Source organism: Melanotaenia boesemani, chromosome 8 (assembly GCF_017639745.1).
Source record: "Melanotaenia boesemani isolate fMelBoe1 chromosome 8, fMelBoe1.pri, whole genome shotgun sequence".
Lineage (NCBI taxonomy): Eukaryota > Metazoa > Chordata > Actinopteri > Atheriniformes > Melanotaeniidae > Melanotaenia > Melanotaenia boesemani.
The window spans coordinates 1,808,202-1,824,464 of NC_055689.1; the positions used below are offsets into that span (position 1 = coordinate 1,808,202).

At 45.0% G+C, this 16,263-nt stretch overlaps 1 protein-coding gene across 4 annotated transcripts in view; it reads right to left on the bottom strand.

Moving 5' to 3' along the window:
- Positions 1-16,263, bottom strand: part of LOC121643834 (dual specificity protein phosphatase CDC14AB-like) — a 33,387-nt gene that overhangs the window by 15,853 nt on the left and 1,271 nt on the right. For 2 of the 4 annotated variants that reach the window (XM_041991389.1, XM_041991388.1), the window contains exons 1-2: positions 12,742-12,806; positions 11,021-11,111 (exon numbers count right to left, since the gene is read on the bottom strand). In XM_041991389.1, coding sequence (XP_041847323.1) covers positions 11,021-11,111; positions 12,742-12,778 — 128 coding nt within the window. In that variant the 5' untranslated portion in view covers positions 12,779-12,806. Of the gene's footprint in view, positions 1-11,020; positions 11,112-12,741; positions 12,807-15,131; positions 15,227-16,263 lie in introns of those variants that run through there. The other 2 variants (XM_041991390.1, XM_041991391.1) reach the window with 2 other exon arrangements.

Consider the following 16,263-nt stretch of genomic DNA (forward strand, 5'->3'; position numbering starts at 1 on the left):
TTCTGAGCAGAAAGGATTCTGGTCACCTATCTTCCATAAGTATCTGCTCAGGATGAGATCCCTACTCTTTCTGTTCTCCAGAAGTTTAATGAGGCTGATTAATCTGAGTTGCTGGAAGTCCACGAGGTTGTGGAAGAAACTCGATAAATTCATCATAAATTAGAAGAGAAAGTTCATAAAATCTTCTTTTTATTTCCACCTACATGATGAGTCTAGTCCAGCTTCCTGAAAGTTTAAGTTTAAATAGTTGCTGCTTTGCAGGAGGCTGTGGACGTGGGATGAACTGACGTCCCTGAACGCAGCAGGATGCTGGCGTGAATGTGGGATTATTTAGGACTAATAAGTTAAAGTTATATGTAATATATTTTACAGTCTAAATGCTTGTTGCTCTGCAGAGAAATGCTTCATCATCATCATCCAGAAAAATGAGCTTAGCATCATCAAACCTCTTCCTGATTGGTGGAAGGAGTGAACATCTCCTGTACAGGTAATCACCTCCTTCTCTCCGTCAACTCAGATCATCGACACTGGAGGAAATCAGATGCTAGAGATAACCCCTAATCCTTTCTTTGTGACCATGACTATGTTTCAAAGTTCCAGCAACACCTCCTCTTCGTCAGATCAGATTGATGATTGATCCCTTCTATCCAATCATCCACCGTCCATGACTGCTTCACTCCAGCTTCACTGGAACCTGCATTTCCTCTGGTTTACGTTTCATCTCCTTCAGTTCTCTCTCAAATATCAACTTTCTCTTTCTCTCTGTTTGGCTTTCATTTCTTTTCTTGGACATTTTTTATTTTCTGTCTTGTTACTTTGAGTTTTCTACAGGAGACTAAAGAAAACATAGAACTGGTCCAGGCTTTTCTATGGAGGACTGAAACTGCCAAAATAAAAAATAAACACAGAAATATAAAATGGCTCTATAAACAAATTGATGTACCAATAAATATAGTAAAAATATGATAGAAATAGTTTTTCCATTAAGAAACCTACAAAACATGACACAAATGTGTATTTCCTTTTTCATTTTCAGCTGTTTCCTATTTATTTACTTTTCCGTGTCATTTTCAGTTCAATTTATGTATTTATTTGGTGTTTTTTTATTCTTTCCTCCTTTATTTTTATGTCTGTATTTATTTTGTATTATCCTTTTGCATTTTCTTTTCCAAGGATATTCATCTCTCTGTTTCCTTTTCACATTTCTTTATGCATTTTTGCCTCATTATGTAAATGAGGGGGCGCCTTTCAAGCCGTGTCTTAGGCCAGATCCTCTCCTATTGACCAGCTGAGCCATTTTTATGTTTCTGTATTTATTTTTTTATTTTGACAGTTTCAGTCTTCAATACTTTTCTGCTTCTGGTTGGTCATATTATAAAGACTTCTGAAAGACATAAAGACCTGGACGATTCAGACAACCTCAGACAGACTGAGGTGGTTGTGTTTGGACTGAGAACCTCAGGGAGACTCTGTCTAGAGATGGAATTCCTCTGGGTGGTTTTACTTGGCTTCCAGTACTGCAGTGAGGAAACTTGGAGTTATTCTGGACCAGGATCTGTCCTTTGACTCACATATAAAACAGGTTTCTAGAACCACCTTCGTCCTACGTAATATTCCCAGAATGAGGAGCATCCTGTCTCATAGTGATGTAGGAAAACGGGTCCATGAATTTGTTCCTTCCAGGCTGGATAACTGTAATTCCTGATTATTGATCTGTCCCCCACATTGTTGTTGTTATTCATTTGTGTTTCTCTTCTTCTTCCTCTGAAGGAATCCCTGGAGTAGAGTTCTGCTGCTGGTTGACCCTCTTTCCTGTCCTCTCCACCCCCAACCAGTCCAGGAAGACGCCCGTCCTTCCTGGTTCTGGTTCTGATGGAGGTTTTCCTTCCAGGTTCTGATCCTGGAGGAGGTTTCCTTAGCTCGGTCATTATTTTTATGGTTTATATGACCACAGTTATTATAAACTGGACTAATGTGGATCATGTGATGGAAGTCATTTATTTTCTGTACCGCTTGTTCTAATTCAGAGTTGTGGGGAAAGTCTATCCCAGCAATTAGCAGGCGAGAGGCACGTACACCTTGAAAGGTTGCCAGGTTGCTAATATAAACACTGCTGACATGACAACCGAGGAAGGGGAAGAGGAGGAGTGGCCTGACCCCCCGCCGTGACCTAATGCCGACGAGCCTATAATCACAGATCTGGGTAACCTCAAGTTGGAGGAATAGCGGCTCCAGTACAATCCCCAACCCTATCCAGATGCAGTGTTTAAGTATCAGGTCCTTGTGGATCACCTGAGGCTGGAAGAAGCCAGACTCATAGCAGACGCCTATCTGAACTCACAGACTCCTTATACAAGACGCAATGGCAGCCCTGCATGAGAAGTTTGGGCAACCCCACCAGCTAGCGTTGAGAAAAATAGCTAGCGTCCTGGACAGTCCAGAAATAAAGCGTGGGGGCAGTGTAGCGTTCCAAAGTTTCTCTCTTCAGATCCAGTCACTCGTGGGCCTGCTGCTGAAACTGGGACCAGTAGGACAGGTGGAGCTGAACTATGGCTCACACATGGCTCGGTTGCTGGGCAAGCTTCCTGCGGAGCAGAGAGCCAACTTCAGGTGGGCCTAGTTCAAGCCAGCTGGAGCCACTCATACCCTCCACTATCTCTCTGACCTGCTTCGTTATGAGTCATGGTGTCAGGACTTTGACAGTCAACCAGCGGAGAGAGGTGGAAAAGACAGGCCGTACATAAGGTCTGAAGGACATTCAAAATGGTCTGTGACCGTCCTGCATGGTGCAGAGGAACCCCCTGAGCCCTCCTCTTCAGAAACACGGAGTTCGATGAGGAAGAAAGAAAAGGGCAAACATCACTGTGCCTACTGCCAGAGCGCGGAGCATCACTTTGGCCAGTGCAGCCAAGCTTTCCAGAAAACAACTTTGAGATTGGATCCAAACCAATAAGCGCTGCTGGTGGTGTGCATGACATCATCAGGCTGCTCAGTGCACCTTAAAGAAACCGTGCAACCTGTGTCAGGGAAGACATCTTCGAGCTCTTCATGAGGTGAATGCGCAGCTTGGAGACATCGCTGTCCCGGTGGCAACCAAAGAGGAAAGCTGCTTAATGAACTCCACCTCCGACTCTCTCTACCTAGAACGACCCGGAGTCGGGAATCGGGTCATGCTAAAGGTAGTTCCAGTTCTGGTCCATTATGGAGGTCGGACCTACGCAGTCCTGGACGACGGATCCGAATGGACCATGCTCCTAGCCGAAGCAGCCAATTCATTGGGAGTGAAAGGCATTCTGGAGAATCTATCTCTGCTTACAGTCCGTCACGACATCCAAGTACTACAAGGACATGCCATATCATCTGGCATCTCATCAACAGCCAAGCCTCAGACGGTGTACAAGATTAAGGGACCCTTTACAGCTGGTCGTCTGGATCTAGCTCACCACACCTATCCCACCGGACAACTTACACAGAGGTTTAAACACCTATGTGGGATTCCTATACCTGAGGTCAGAGAGGCTAAACCATTACTCCTCCTCCTGTCTGACCAGCCTCATCTGGTAACCCCTGATGAGCCAGTCCGCCTCGGGCCACCTGGCAGTCCAGCTGCCGTCCACACTAGGCTTGGGTGGGCTCTGCAAGGCCCTAGCCAGTTCATAGGGCGGCTCACATCCTCAGCTTCATGCCTGTTCACCACATCTTCACCCCAGTTGGATGAACTTTTCAGGAATGTGGAGAGACTTTGGCAAGTGGAGGCAGTGCCTCATAGGTCAGAAAAGGAGTTGACGAGATCCATGCAGGACAAGAAGGCTTGAGGCAGAAACAGCTCGTGCACTGGTGAATGGAGTCTTCAGATATGCTACGCCCCTCCTTCGTCACAAGGACATGCCACCACTGCATGCACCCAAGGAATCTGTCATTCCTATGCTTCGCAGTACGGAGAAACGGCTGCTGAATGATCCCAATCAGGCCGAAGCCTATAAGGAGGAAATGCGGAAGCTAATCACCTCCGGAGTGGTAAGAGAGATCCATCCGGAAGCGCAGGCAGAGAGAGGATGGTATGTCACCCATCCTCTGGTTAGACGCAATGGGAAGAATCGCCTTGTGTTTAACTGCTCACAACGTTACCTTGGACTGTCCCTGAACCTGTTCTTGTTGCCTGGTCCAGTCCTTGGGTCCTCGTTGCTAGGTGTCCTGTTGAGATTTCATGAGCGTCCTATAGCTGTCAGTGGCGATACCAAGGCAATGTTTCATCAGCTGCATCTCATCCCTAAGGACAGGTCCCTACTGAGATTCTTAAGGCGGGATCTCAAGGTCAACGAGCCTCCAAGAACGTTCAAATGGTTGGTCCTGCCCTTTGGTACCACCTCCAGTCCTTGCTGTGCCACGTATGCACTACAGCGCCACATCGCCAAACACAGCAAAGATGATGCGGTCCTGAGATTCTCCGTAGAGAATTGCTTCTACATCGATAACTGCCTGCAGAGCCTCTCCTCTACCAGTGAAGCCAAGGAGCTGGTCGACAAGCTGATCAAGACTTTGGCCTCAGCTGGCTTTGAGCTGTGCTAGTGGGCATGTAATCAGCCTGAGGTCCTAAGCCATCTATCCCCAGAGGCCAGAGCAAAGAGTTTGGATCTGTGGCTGGGAGAGGATAGATCTGCCCCGATGGAATCTACACTGGGTCTCAGCTGGAACTAGGAAACGGATATTCTGGGCTATAAGCAGCGACCTGTGGACTATGACATGCCCACCCTAAGGAACATATATCGGGTCTTGGCTTCACAGTACGAACCACTGGGCTACCTGCTACCTTTTACTACCCGAGCTAAGCTCATCCTGAGACAGTTATGGGATAAACCTCATGGCTGGGATGATCCTAATCTGCCCTCCCAGCTCATACAAGCCTGGTCCAGCTGGGAGGCCCAACTCCCGTCCTTGCCTCATGTTACCTTTCCACGAGCCTACCTGCCGGCGGATGTTAATCTGGAGGGTGTTACCAGAGAGATACACATCTTCGCAGATGCATCTGAGCAGGCCTACGGAGCAGTGGCCTATTTAAGGACAGTTGATCAGACAGGTCAGGTGTACCTGGCAGTCATACTCGCCAGCTCCAGAATAGCTCTAAAGCGTCCCCTGTCTGTCCCTCGCTTGGAGCTCTGTGCAGCCCTGATAGCCGCTCAGTTAAGCAGTGTGCTGAGGAGGGAGCTCACCCTAAAAGTGTCAGACATCATTCTGTGGTCTGACTCGACCACCGTTCTCACATGGCTCAGTTCTCAGTCATGCCGCTATAAGGTCTTTGTAGGGGCACGGGTGGCAGAGATACAGGAGTTGACCGAGGACTGTACATGCCGCTACGTAGACACCCTAAATAATCCAGCCGATGACCTGACTCGGGGGAAGACCCTGTCCGACCTGAGAGAACCAAATCGTTGGTGTCAAGGACCATCCTTTCTGCTCCAGAGTCAGGATGCCTGGCCCCCAAGACCTAGTATCGAGCCGAAGGAAGATGCATTGGAGCTTCGGAAGGATGTCTCCTGTGGGGTGACTCGCACCCTCCCTTCAGCTACCTACTCCAGGGACAAAATGTATCTCTTGGCAGGAGCTCTTGGACAAGACTGCCCAACAGCTACATGGACGAACCCTTGCTCCACTCAGTGCGGAGGAATATCGAGAAGCTGAGTTAGTGGTACTGCGACATGCTCAGCAAGAGTCCTTTCCTGAGGACTATGAGCTCCTGTCGGGGGGACAGCTCGTCCCATCCAGGAGTTGCCTGCTTACCCTGGCCCAAGAGATGGACAGATCAATGGATTTCATAAGAGTGGGTGGTCATCTGCGGCGACTGGAGGGTGTAGACAGGTCTGTGCTGCACCCCATTGTCTTGGATGCATCACACCCTACCACACGCTTACTCATCCAGAAGTATGACGGCGATCTACATCACCCCGGCCCTGAGCGAGTCTTCGCGGAGCTGCAGAGATCATTCTGGATCCTGCGTGGGCAAGAGGCCATTCGCAAATACCAGCGCTCCTGTGCGGACTGTCAACGTTGGAGGGCTGGGCCTGCGGTACCTAAGATGGCAGATCTTCCCACTGCCAGGCTCCGACTCTTCAAGCCGGCCTTTTATTCATGGACTGTTTTGGGCCTATGTTGGTGAAGGTGGGGAGATGGCATGAAAAGTGCTGGGGTATCATCTTTAAATGCCTCACTACATGCGTTGTGCACCTTGTTCTCCTGACTAACATGGAAACCGATGCCTTTCTGATGGCCATTCGGCGGTTCGTAGCCCGGAGAGGCACACCAGTAGAGCTCTGGTCGGACCAAGGTACCATCTTCAAGGGAGGAGAACGAGAACTCAGCGAGGCATTCAGCAGGATGTCAGAACCCCTGCAGAGACATCTTGCACGGCAGAAGATTAAGTTCAGATTAAACCCCCCTGCGGCACCCCACTTCGGCGGCTCATGGGAGCAGGAGATTCGCTCAGTGAAATCTGCATTGCATGTCTGTGTGGGTGCCCAGCCTATCCCTGAAGAGGTGCTTCAAACGGTTCTACTGGAAGTGGAAGCTATCCTGAACTTGAAGCCACTGGGGTACGTATCCACCGATGTAACAGACATCGACCCAGTGACGCCAAACAGTCTCCTCATGGGGCAGCCTGATGGATCACTGCCCCAGGTGGTATACCCTGAGACATTCTCAGGTCCTCGCGGATCAGTTCTGGGCCCGGTTCATCAGAGAATACCTGCCCAACCTACAGACTTGTCAGAAGTGGCATTCTTCACCCCCTGAGCTATTGGAGAAGGCGATCGTGATGCTGGTGGAACCGCAACTGCCTCGAGCTCGCTGGCCCATCGGACACGTGACTAAGGTTCATCGGAGTGACGATGGACACATCAAGTCAGCAGACGTGGACATACACGGACATGTGTACACGAGACCAGTAGCCCGGCTGGTGATCCTGCCAGCTATCCCATCTGGGGACAAGGACATCGTTCCGGATACAACACACCAGAGTCATACTGTTTGCCGCTTGTCTGAAAGAAGTGAAAAATTTCTGAGCAGCAAAGGGCTCACACAGTTGGAACAGTCAGAGTGGCTTGAAAAGCCATGACATGACAGCATCTGAACATGGAGAACACATCTCTTCAAGGAAAAGGACACACACTTTGGAGGAGGTTTTGGAATTCGAGCTCAAGTTGATCGTGTTTGCCAGAGATTTACAGAAAGGTATCTTTCTCACTTCCCCAGTTGGAGAGAGTTCAAAGAAGCTCACATGAGAAATTCAGAGTATTTACATTCTGTAATCACCGCAAACGTCGTTTGGGAAACGATAATGTGAGTTCATATGGGTGTCCAAGTTTAAACGCTTGACAGCAGACCTTGAAGATGTTGCCCATCAGAGGTCCGTTCTCGCTCACCTTCACAAATGGCGTGATATTGAAAACTTCTCCAAACCGGAAAAACCTGTGTTCAAAACTTGGAATGCTTTCCCCGGCGTTCATGTGAACATGAAAAAGTATGCTATGTACTTGGAGTCCTGTTGATCTTTAGATTCACATATGTTGTAGTAAAGATCGGGTTGTGGGTGTGTTGGACTGAGCCTCCGTGACTGTGTGAGGGAAGTGACGTAGGGAAGCGAGGGTTAGTTCCGGTTTTTTTAGGCACAAGTGAAACACGAGGCACGCTGAATATGCTCCCTTTGCCCACGGGAATGTTCTACAGAGTTGATGACAGTCTGTTTGTTACCCTGAGTGTTTAGTTGATGAAGTGAGTATCTCCTGTTCTGTTATATGTGACCCAAGCTAAGTTAACCTCAGGCATTTATTTGTAGTAGGAAGACGTCTCTGTTTAGGTGAATATGTATGTGTTAGACAGCAGACACGTCAATAAGTCTGTCTGTATATCCGTGTCAGTTACGCAGCATAGATGAACAGTTTAGTTCGGAACGGAGACAGCGATGTCATGTGCGGAGGGCGTGAGCGGCACGTGCTCTCATAGACATATATCCGCAACGGCCACTAGATGGTGCCAATCCACTAGCACAACCAGCCAGAGTGCTCCTCAGTTTAATGCTGACATTATGTGGAGATTAGTTATGTTTATCTAAGTTAAGTCAGGCCTGCTGATTTAGGTGCTACTGTTTAGTGCAGGTCTGTTTAAGGATATATGTTTGTAGTTATCATGTTTGTGTAATGTGTTACATTGAGACCAGCTACTGATTAGAATCTGCTCATTGTTGCAGAACTGTTAAGACACTGATGAGTGGAACACCTGTCAATGAACAGAGCTGGGATCACAGTTCAAGAAAGATCCTCGCATGCCTATTTCCTGTATCCTGACCGAGACACCGTCTTGTTACCATAAAGCACCTAAACGAACTGGCTGACCCCTCTACCTTTACAACATATGTAGCAGGTGTTCTCCATAGTGAACTTTATTAAAAGCAAACATTGCACATGCCTCACAGATGAGCTTCCAGTCCTGAGTAAAGATGAAGGTGATGCAGCCCTGATGTGCAGACGCTGTACGCTGAGGTTCAGGAGCAGAAATAACTTTAACAAGTATGATAAATATTTTAATTGCCTATTATTTTGCATATATTCATGTTTTTTCATTGTTCAGTGAAATAGTCCTTTTAATTTTTCGGGTAGACCGCTGACTACACGCGCCAGATGGCATTAAGAGAGAAGACAGCATTTTTGGTTTGCTGCCGGTGGATCATTTAAATTCGGTGCTTTTTCATAAATACAAGGACTCAAACAGAAATTGGGTATTTTCCTTGAAAGTAACCTTCAACCCAGAGTCTTTATTTTATTTTATTTTTTTTAGTGTTTTTGTTGCATGAAATATAATATCATTTTCTCTGCCGCCGTTCATTACTTTAATAAATAGAACACATTTTGTTTAGGCTATATATAAAATAAAGGCAAAGTAAAAAATGTTATATGCGGTGTTATTTAATTTTAAATGTCAGAAGGGATTTGTGGCTCCCAGTGTTTTCTTTACTAAGGGAAATGGGTCCAAATGGGTCCAAACGGCTCTTTGAGTGGTACAGGTTGCCGGCCCCTGCTCTAACCCCTCGTTCACTACATAGAGCTGCACTACATAGTGACTCATTCTCTTGGACACGAAGCTGCCTATTTTTTCCTCGCTGCAAACCACATGACTACCACAGTCACCACGGCAACCACAACCCACGTCAACATGTCATTCCAAATCCAATCCAAAGTTGTGTGTAAATATTGTTATTTTTATTCCTTATGTTGTATTTTGTTCTTTGTTTGTTTGCTTATGGGTAATTTCGCGCAGCTAAATTTTTTTGCCTCCTTGGCCATGTTGAGCTTCTGCCCGCAATGCATTGTGGTCTATATTGACCCATCTAGTGCCCATTGATACTCCCTACTTTTCAAGATGCATTGTGGGTAATTTTAAGTGCCCTACTTTTTTCTCTCTGGACATTCGGACACTCCGACAAAATGGCGTGGTCCCTATATAGGGCACTATGTAGGGGGTAGGGTGCACATTCGGACACAGCCCATGTCTTTGGACGGTGGGAGGAAGCTGGAGTACCTGGAGAGAACCCACATATACACGAAGAGATCATGCAGACTCCACACAGAAAGGCCACTGTTCAAACCTCCCCAGCTGAGCATCGAACCAGCGACCTTCTTGCCAACCACCACACCATGGCTCATCATGCAGAAATTCTTCTAACTGGAAAAAATTCTTGTTATTTAACCGTTTCTCCATGACCATTACCGGCTCCACAGTCTCCCCTTCCCCTCAGGTTCAGAGTCTGGGTGTCATCCTCGACAGTACATTGTCATTTCAATCTCATCAGTAACATTACCAGAAATGCATATTTCCATTTACGAAACATCAATCAACTCTGCCCCGCCCTCACCCCCCATCCTTGTTCACGGTCTTGTTTTCTTCCTTACTGATTACTGCAGCTCTCTCCTATTTGGCCTTCCTCAGAAGTCCCTCCACAAGCTTCAGCTGGTTCAGAACTCAGCTGCTCGTATCATCACTAAAACCCCCTTATATACCCATCCTACAGCAACTCCACTGGCTCCCAGTATTTTACTGTATCCAGTTCAAACTTCTCCTCTATACCTTCAAGGCCATCCATAACCTCACCCTCCATATCTGTCCGATACCATCCACCTCACCACCCCATCTCGCTCCTTTAGAACTTCCTCCTCCATACACCTCACTGTGCCAGCCTCAGCACCATGGGGGCCCAGCCTTCAGTCGTTCTGCTCCCCAGCTCTGGAACTCTCTGCCGCCAGACATCAGGACCCCTGACACTCCTGCCATCTTCAAACCCAGAGTTAGAACTCACCTGTTCAAAACTGCCCACTCATTATAACCACTAAGCTGCAAATTTACTCTACTATTCATCCATTTCTGTATCTTTTATGTTGTCTTAGTGCACTTTGTATGTTGTATGTTAACACAGCAGCCTCACAGCAAGAAGGTCGCTGGTTCGAACCTCGGCTGGGGGAGGTTCAAACTGGGGGGGCTTTCTTTGTGGAGTCTGCATGTTCTCCCCGTGTACGTGTATGCGTGGGTTCTCCGGATTCTCCAGCTTCCTCCCACCGTCCAAAGACATGATGTTAGGCTAATTGGTCACTGAGTTCTCCCTAGGAGTGTGTGTGTGTGAATGGTTGTGTGTCTCTCTGTGTTGGCCCTGCGATGAACACTAAATGCTGGGATAGGCTCCAGCTTACTCGCAATGGACAAAGTGGTTCAATGAATGAATGAAGTTGTTTTAATTGGATTGGAACTGAAAGTTTTTATGATTAAATTTGTTCCCTGAAGGTTTCTTTTTTGTACCGTGAGAAGCAGATTTGTGTGGATTTTCAGCACTCTGTAATAAATAAGCTTTTCTCCCGGTCAGACACCATTTCAGTTCTTCAGAGGACAAACAGGACTCCAACATTTAACTAGTAAAAAATGAATAACCCACACCGGATACACTCCACGCCGCTGACTGGAATGTGTGTGTGTGGAGGCCTACCTCTCATAGACAAGCTCCTCGTCTGTGCTGAAGTAGTGAGTGTTTGCAGAATTCTTCGGTTTGACACGTAGAGTAGAAAAGTAGAGCCGATCTGTGGCGGATAAACACAGCTTTATCACTGATGGAGGAAAACTTTCTTAACAACACATGCTGGGTAGAACTTCACTCTCAATTAGCTTCTCACCTTAAAACACACTCTTGTTGTGCCAGTTACTTAACCTGATTTAATACAACTTAATCCCAGAACTCTGATCGTAGTCAGCAACCAAAGAGCATAATCTCTTATATAAAACATGACATCTGTGTGTGTATAAAACAGCTGATTTATCCTCATTCATTGAACTAAATCTGGTTGTACCAGGACTGTAGGCTGAACTGAATCAATAATAAATATGATTAATTCAGTATTAACAGTTTTTCTAGTAAAGAACTTGTCGTCTCAACTTTTAAAAACACCTCTAATCTCAGGCAGGTTCTGCTAATAAAATCTGTTTATGGACATTTAGTCACGATGGAAGCTAAAAGGATAATAATGCTTCCACACTGTCTTTAGCCTGGATCTCTACGCTTGACCAACATACTGTCAAATGTTGGTTTAAAGAGGAAAATCAACAACAGGTCAAAATAACAGCAGCTTGATCGTTTTACAGCTGTTTTAGGGAACAACTCTGTGCTGGTTCTGCAGGAATCTGTTGTTACCCACAGGTCCTAATCCAGGACATTGTTCATAAAGCTTAAAAAAAACAAAAAACAAACTATGATTAACTAACAGGGTGATCATTGTTTACACATTACAGACGACTCAGCAAAGAACCGGTTTAAACTGGATCTTTAGGCACTTTGTCACAAAGACGCATCATCTGTTCCCATTTCTTTAGTTTCATCTGTAAAACCAGCAAAGATACAACAGTCTGACAGAAAACAGGATTTTAGCAGCAACAAGGTGACGGTTCCCAAACAGCTGGTAGCTGGAAACCTGGAGTCTCTCAGCATGGAGGCAGAAACTGGACACGTGGAGGACAAAAGAAGAAGAGTCACGACTAAAAACTATCTACAGCAAAGACCTGAACCAGGACCTGAGATATACATCCAGACCTTCAGCTGATCCATCTGCTGTTGGCCGAAGCCTCATCAGAAATGGTCTCCATAGAAACATGGATGTCGTTCTCAAGGAAGGGAAACAGGGAGAAAAAGCTGAGGTATGTCACATGACCCAGGAACTGGACTGGAAACAGGTCTGATGGAGGGATGGATCCTCCTCAGAACCCAGACTTCAACATTACTGAAGCAGTGTGGGATCATCTGGACAGAGAACAGAACAAAAGGCAGAAACATCCAAAAAAAAAAAAAAGAGTTTTGGAAAGTCCTTCAAGGCTCCTGGAGAACTGTTCCTGGAAAGTCTTTCAAGGAAGTATTCCTGAGGACTTATTACTTTTCTAAGAGGATTCAGACTATTGAGACCAAAAATTGACTTTCAAGGTCCTTAGAATCAGAACTCTGTTTTTCCACGTGAATATTGTATGTGTTTTAATAAGGATCTGAACTTATTTCCTGTTTAAAATCAAGATTTAAAGGTGGTTCATGACCTTTTCACAGCAGGCTGATTCAGAAGAATTTACTTTCCAGTTTAACTTATTTATAAGGACAGAGTAGCACACATCTCACACTCTGGTCAAAGACTCCTGCATTCACAATAAAATGCATTATTATGTGTAAGTTACCTTTAATAAACTCGGACTGTTCGTATTCTTCTGCCATTTCTCAGACTGGATCAGTCTTCTGGTCCAGTTTCTATCAAACTGGAAATATTTCTGTCTCGAGTTATCTGATGTGAGGGCCCTTCAGATGTGACCCAAAAATCTCGAGATCGGTGTGAAGCATCGTGGTACCAGGTCCTGTTTCCAGCTCTGCTCTCTGCTCTGGAGTTAGAATAAGTGAAGATCCACGAGAACCAAACGCACGTAACAGTGTCCTCAGAGGGGACGGAAAGCCCACTTCCACGTTTCCTCTCCCACAGAAGTCAGCAGATCTTTGGATTTACGGAATATTCCAGCCAACACGAGCAGAACCGAACCGTCCGGAGTCAAAGGGAGCGCTAGACTGAGCTGCTGCGCAAAGGCGCACCAGTGGCCACGCAAACACGCGCACGCAGCCTGGTGGAGGTGGGGTGATGGATGGATGAAGAGCGCCTGTTGTATAGGTTCCTCTAATCCTTTCCTGTATGTAATCTCTGCTTTTAAAGGCCGTTTGAAAACAGATTATTTTCATTTCTGGCGAAAAATTCTTCAGTGTTTCTGTAAGTTCACTGAATTTTTATTAAGATTTTAACTATTTTTAAACTTGCAGCGTAGCAGCTTCGTGGTGGTTCACATGCACACGCGCGCACACACACGCACAACAGACTGCTGACAAAGACCTGAGAGCCAGATGTCTTCCTGTCTGGCTTACATCACCCACTAAATGTCTGCTTGGTTATCCAACAGAAGTTTGGAGACTCGTAATCCTGCAGGAGATTTTTGCTCTGGACTTGAAGTTAAAGGTTAAATTTACACCAAACTGAATCAGCTGTGGTTTGGATTAAAATTCTCTGCATGTTTGTCATTCAATACTCACCCAGCTCCAACCAGGCCGGGACGCTGCGTAAAATGTAAATAAAAACAGACTTTGTGGTAAAAAAAAAAAAAAAAATGCTAAATTCACCTTCAACCCTAGATCCCTAAAAAGTTGGGACAGAATGCAATGATTTATAATTCTCATGAAATCATATTTTGTTACTGATAGCAGATCAAAACATGTCAGAGGATGAAACGGAGACGTTTCACCATGTGATGAAAATATGAGCTGATGGTGAATCTGATGGAAAAAGTTGGAACAGGAGCAACAAAAGGCTGGAAAAGTACCTGGTACAAACCAGAAACACCTGGAGGAGCATTGGACAACTAACCAGGTTACCTGGTAACAGGTCAGTAACATGACTGGTATAAAAGGAGCATTTCAGAGAGGCAGAGTCTCTCAGATGGAAAGATGGACAGAGCTTCACCAATCTGAGACAAACTGGATCTAAAACTGTGGAACAATTTCAGAAAAATGTTCCTCAAACATTGAAGATCCTCCATCTACAGTGTAGAACATCATCAGAAGATTCAGAGAATCAGGAGGAATCTCTGTGTGCTGGGGACAAGGCTGGATGCTGGTGATCTTCTGCATTAAAAGCAGACATGATTCTCTACTGGAAACCACTGCATGGACTCAGGAAGACTTCCAGAAACCACTGTCTGTGAACACAGTTCACCCTGAAACCCTGAGGCAACGTGGAAACCTGGATGAAAATGTAAAATTCTTAACACATGGACACTACTGAGAATAAAACACGGTTTCCTGACATTTGTGAATGATTGCATTCTGTTTTTATATATTTCACACAGTTTCTACTTTTAAACTGATGTTGTAATTTAATACCTTTAAATATCACAAAAACACAACTAAACATTTGTTGGGTAGAAGAGTTTATTAATATCCTGTCTCCTTTAATCAACCACAGCCCTTAGAAAATGAAGCCAGTGTGTCCTTTCAGATTTCAGATTTCAGATCTAATATTTTCAGGTTTCAGGAATGATTATGGTTCAAATAGAGGACGTCACTCATCAGAGCTAAATATTAATCTAAAGCAGAGACAACATGAATACAGCCTCGCAGGTGGAAGTAAAACTTCATTCTATATCTGCCAGATGGATTTATTTTCCTCCTCCGACTGCAGCACTGTGTGAACAGACAGCATGTTTCAGGCATAAGTAGATGTCAGCATGAGTTAGCGGCGTACTGACCTCACACTGTCCAACCTCTGACTCAGACACTCACATCCAGATCTATGGGATGTAGGCCTATTCCTGGTCTTAGCTTGAGCTGCTCCAGTTAGCCAATTAGACATCAGATTAACAATAGCAAGGACAGGAAGGAGGTGGGGGAAGCTGAGGACACTTACACCACCAGCATTAACTGAAAGGCTAGACCAGACTTGTTCCTGAAACTCTTTAAAGAGTTTAAATCTGACACACAAGTTTATCTAAAAATAAGATGGTCTGTTTCAGGTTTCAAAGGTTGTTTTGTTCACCCGGATAACCTGTTCATGTTCGATTCATTGTGAATTCTTCCACCACTGAAAGCTTTTTATCACCAGCAGAGACCCCGGTCCTGATGGAAGGTGGTCTTCCAGTCCTTAGACTTCCCCTGCTGTCCAGCACTAAGAAAGAATAAACATGACAGACAATTCATCCCATCCTCTCAAAACAGTGTTCAGAGGCTTCAATCATTATGTTTTATAACTACCTATCACTTCTTCATGAGTAGGCCTAATTACCAATTCTAATTACACAAACAGGAGGAAAAAACACAACATTAGAATTCCCCTTTGAAGACAAACCCACTAACGCCTTCGTTTATCTACAGTTATGTAAAAACAAAATAAATATAAAATGCCGGATTAGCCGTCGTTAGGAGGGATCGCAGGGAAAATCTGCCAGCGTTCAGTAGGGCTGCTTTAAAGAGAACTCCCTGTCTGAGTTTGATGTGAGGGAATCTGATGGAGGTGGGATTAACAGAAATAGCTTTTTTGGGGGGGGGCTTCTAAAATAGATTTATACAGAAGATATTGAATCTAGTCCTGATCCATGGATCAGAGGGGTGTGTCCACTAATGTCCATCCTGGTCAAGACATTCATGTCTGATTAAACAAGGACATAACTCGGTTTCTGATATTCTCTTCTGAAAGACCAACATAGTACACTGCAAAAACTTAGTTAAGGAAAGAAACTTCTCACAAATATCTAGTTAAATAATCTGCCTGGGAAGTCAGATAACTGCACTTGGTAAGATTTTCTGAAATAAGATCAAATGTTTAGGCTGTAGACAAATGAGAAATAACAAACAAGTGCTGAAACACTAATTTCAAGTTCTGTTTTAAGTAATAAAAACTCATTGATGCTTTTTCAGCATTTCCTTTTCACTTTGGGACAAAATATCTGAAAACAAAATAAACAAATTCCATCTGTGTGTGAATTTAACTGGAGGTCTGAAGCAGGTTTCCACGGATAAAATTATGTAAAAGATAAAATGTGACAATGCTTCTTGGTAATGAATCTTCCTTTAATGGAGCCACGTGATTTTTAACAAGCATTTTTTTTAATTTAATCTCATTTCAGCAACTTGTTGCTTTTGTGGCTTGTGCACTCTTTTTTCCACATGTA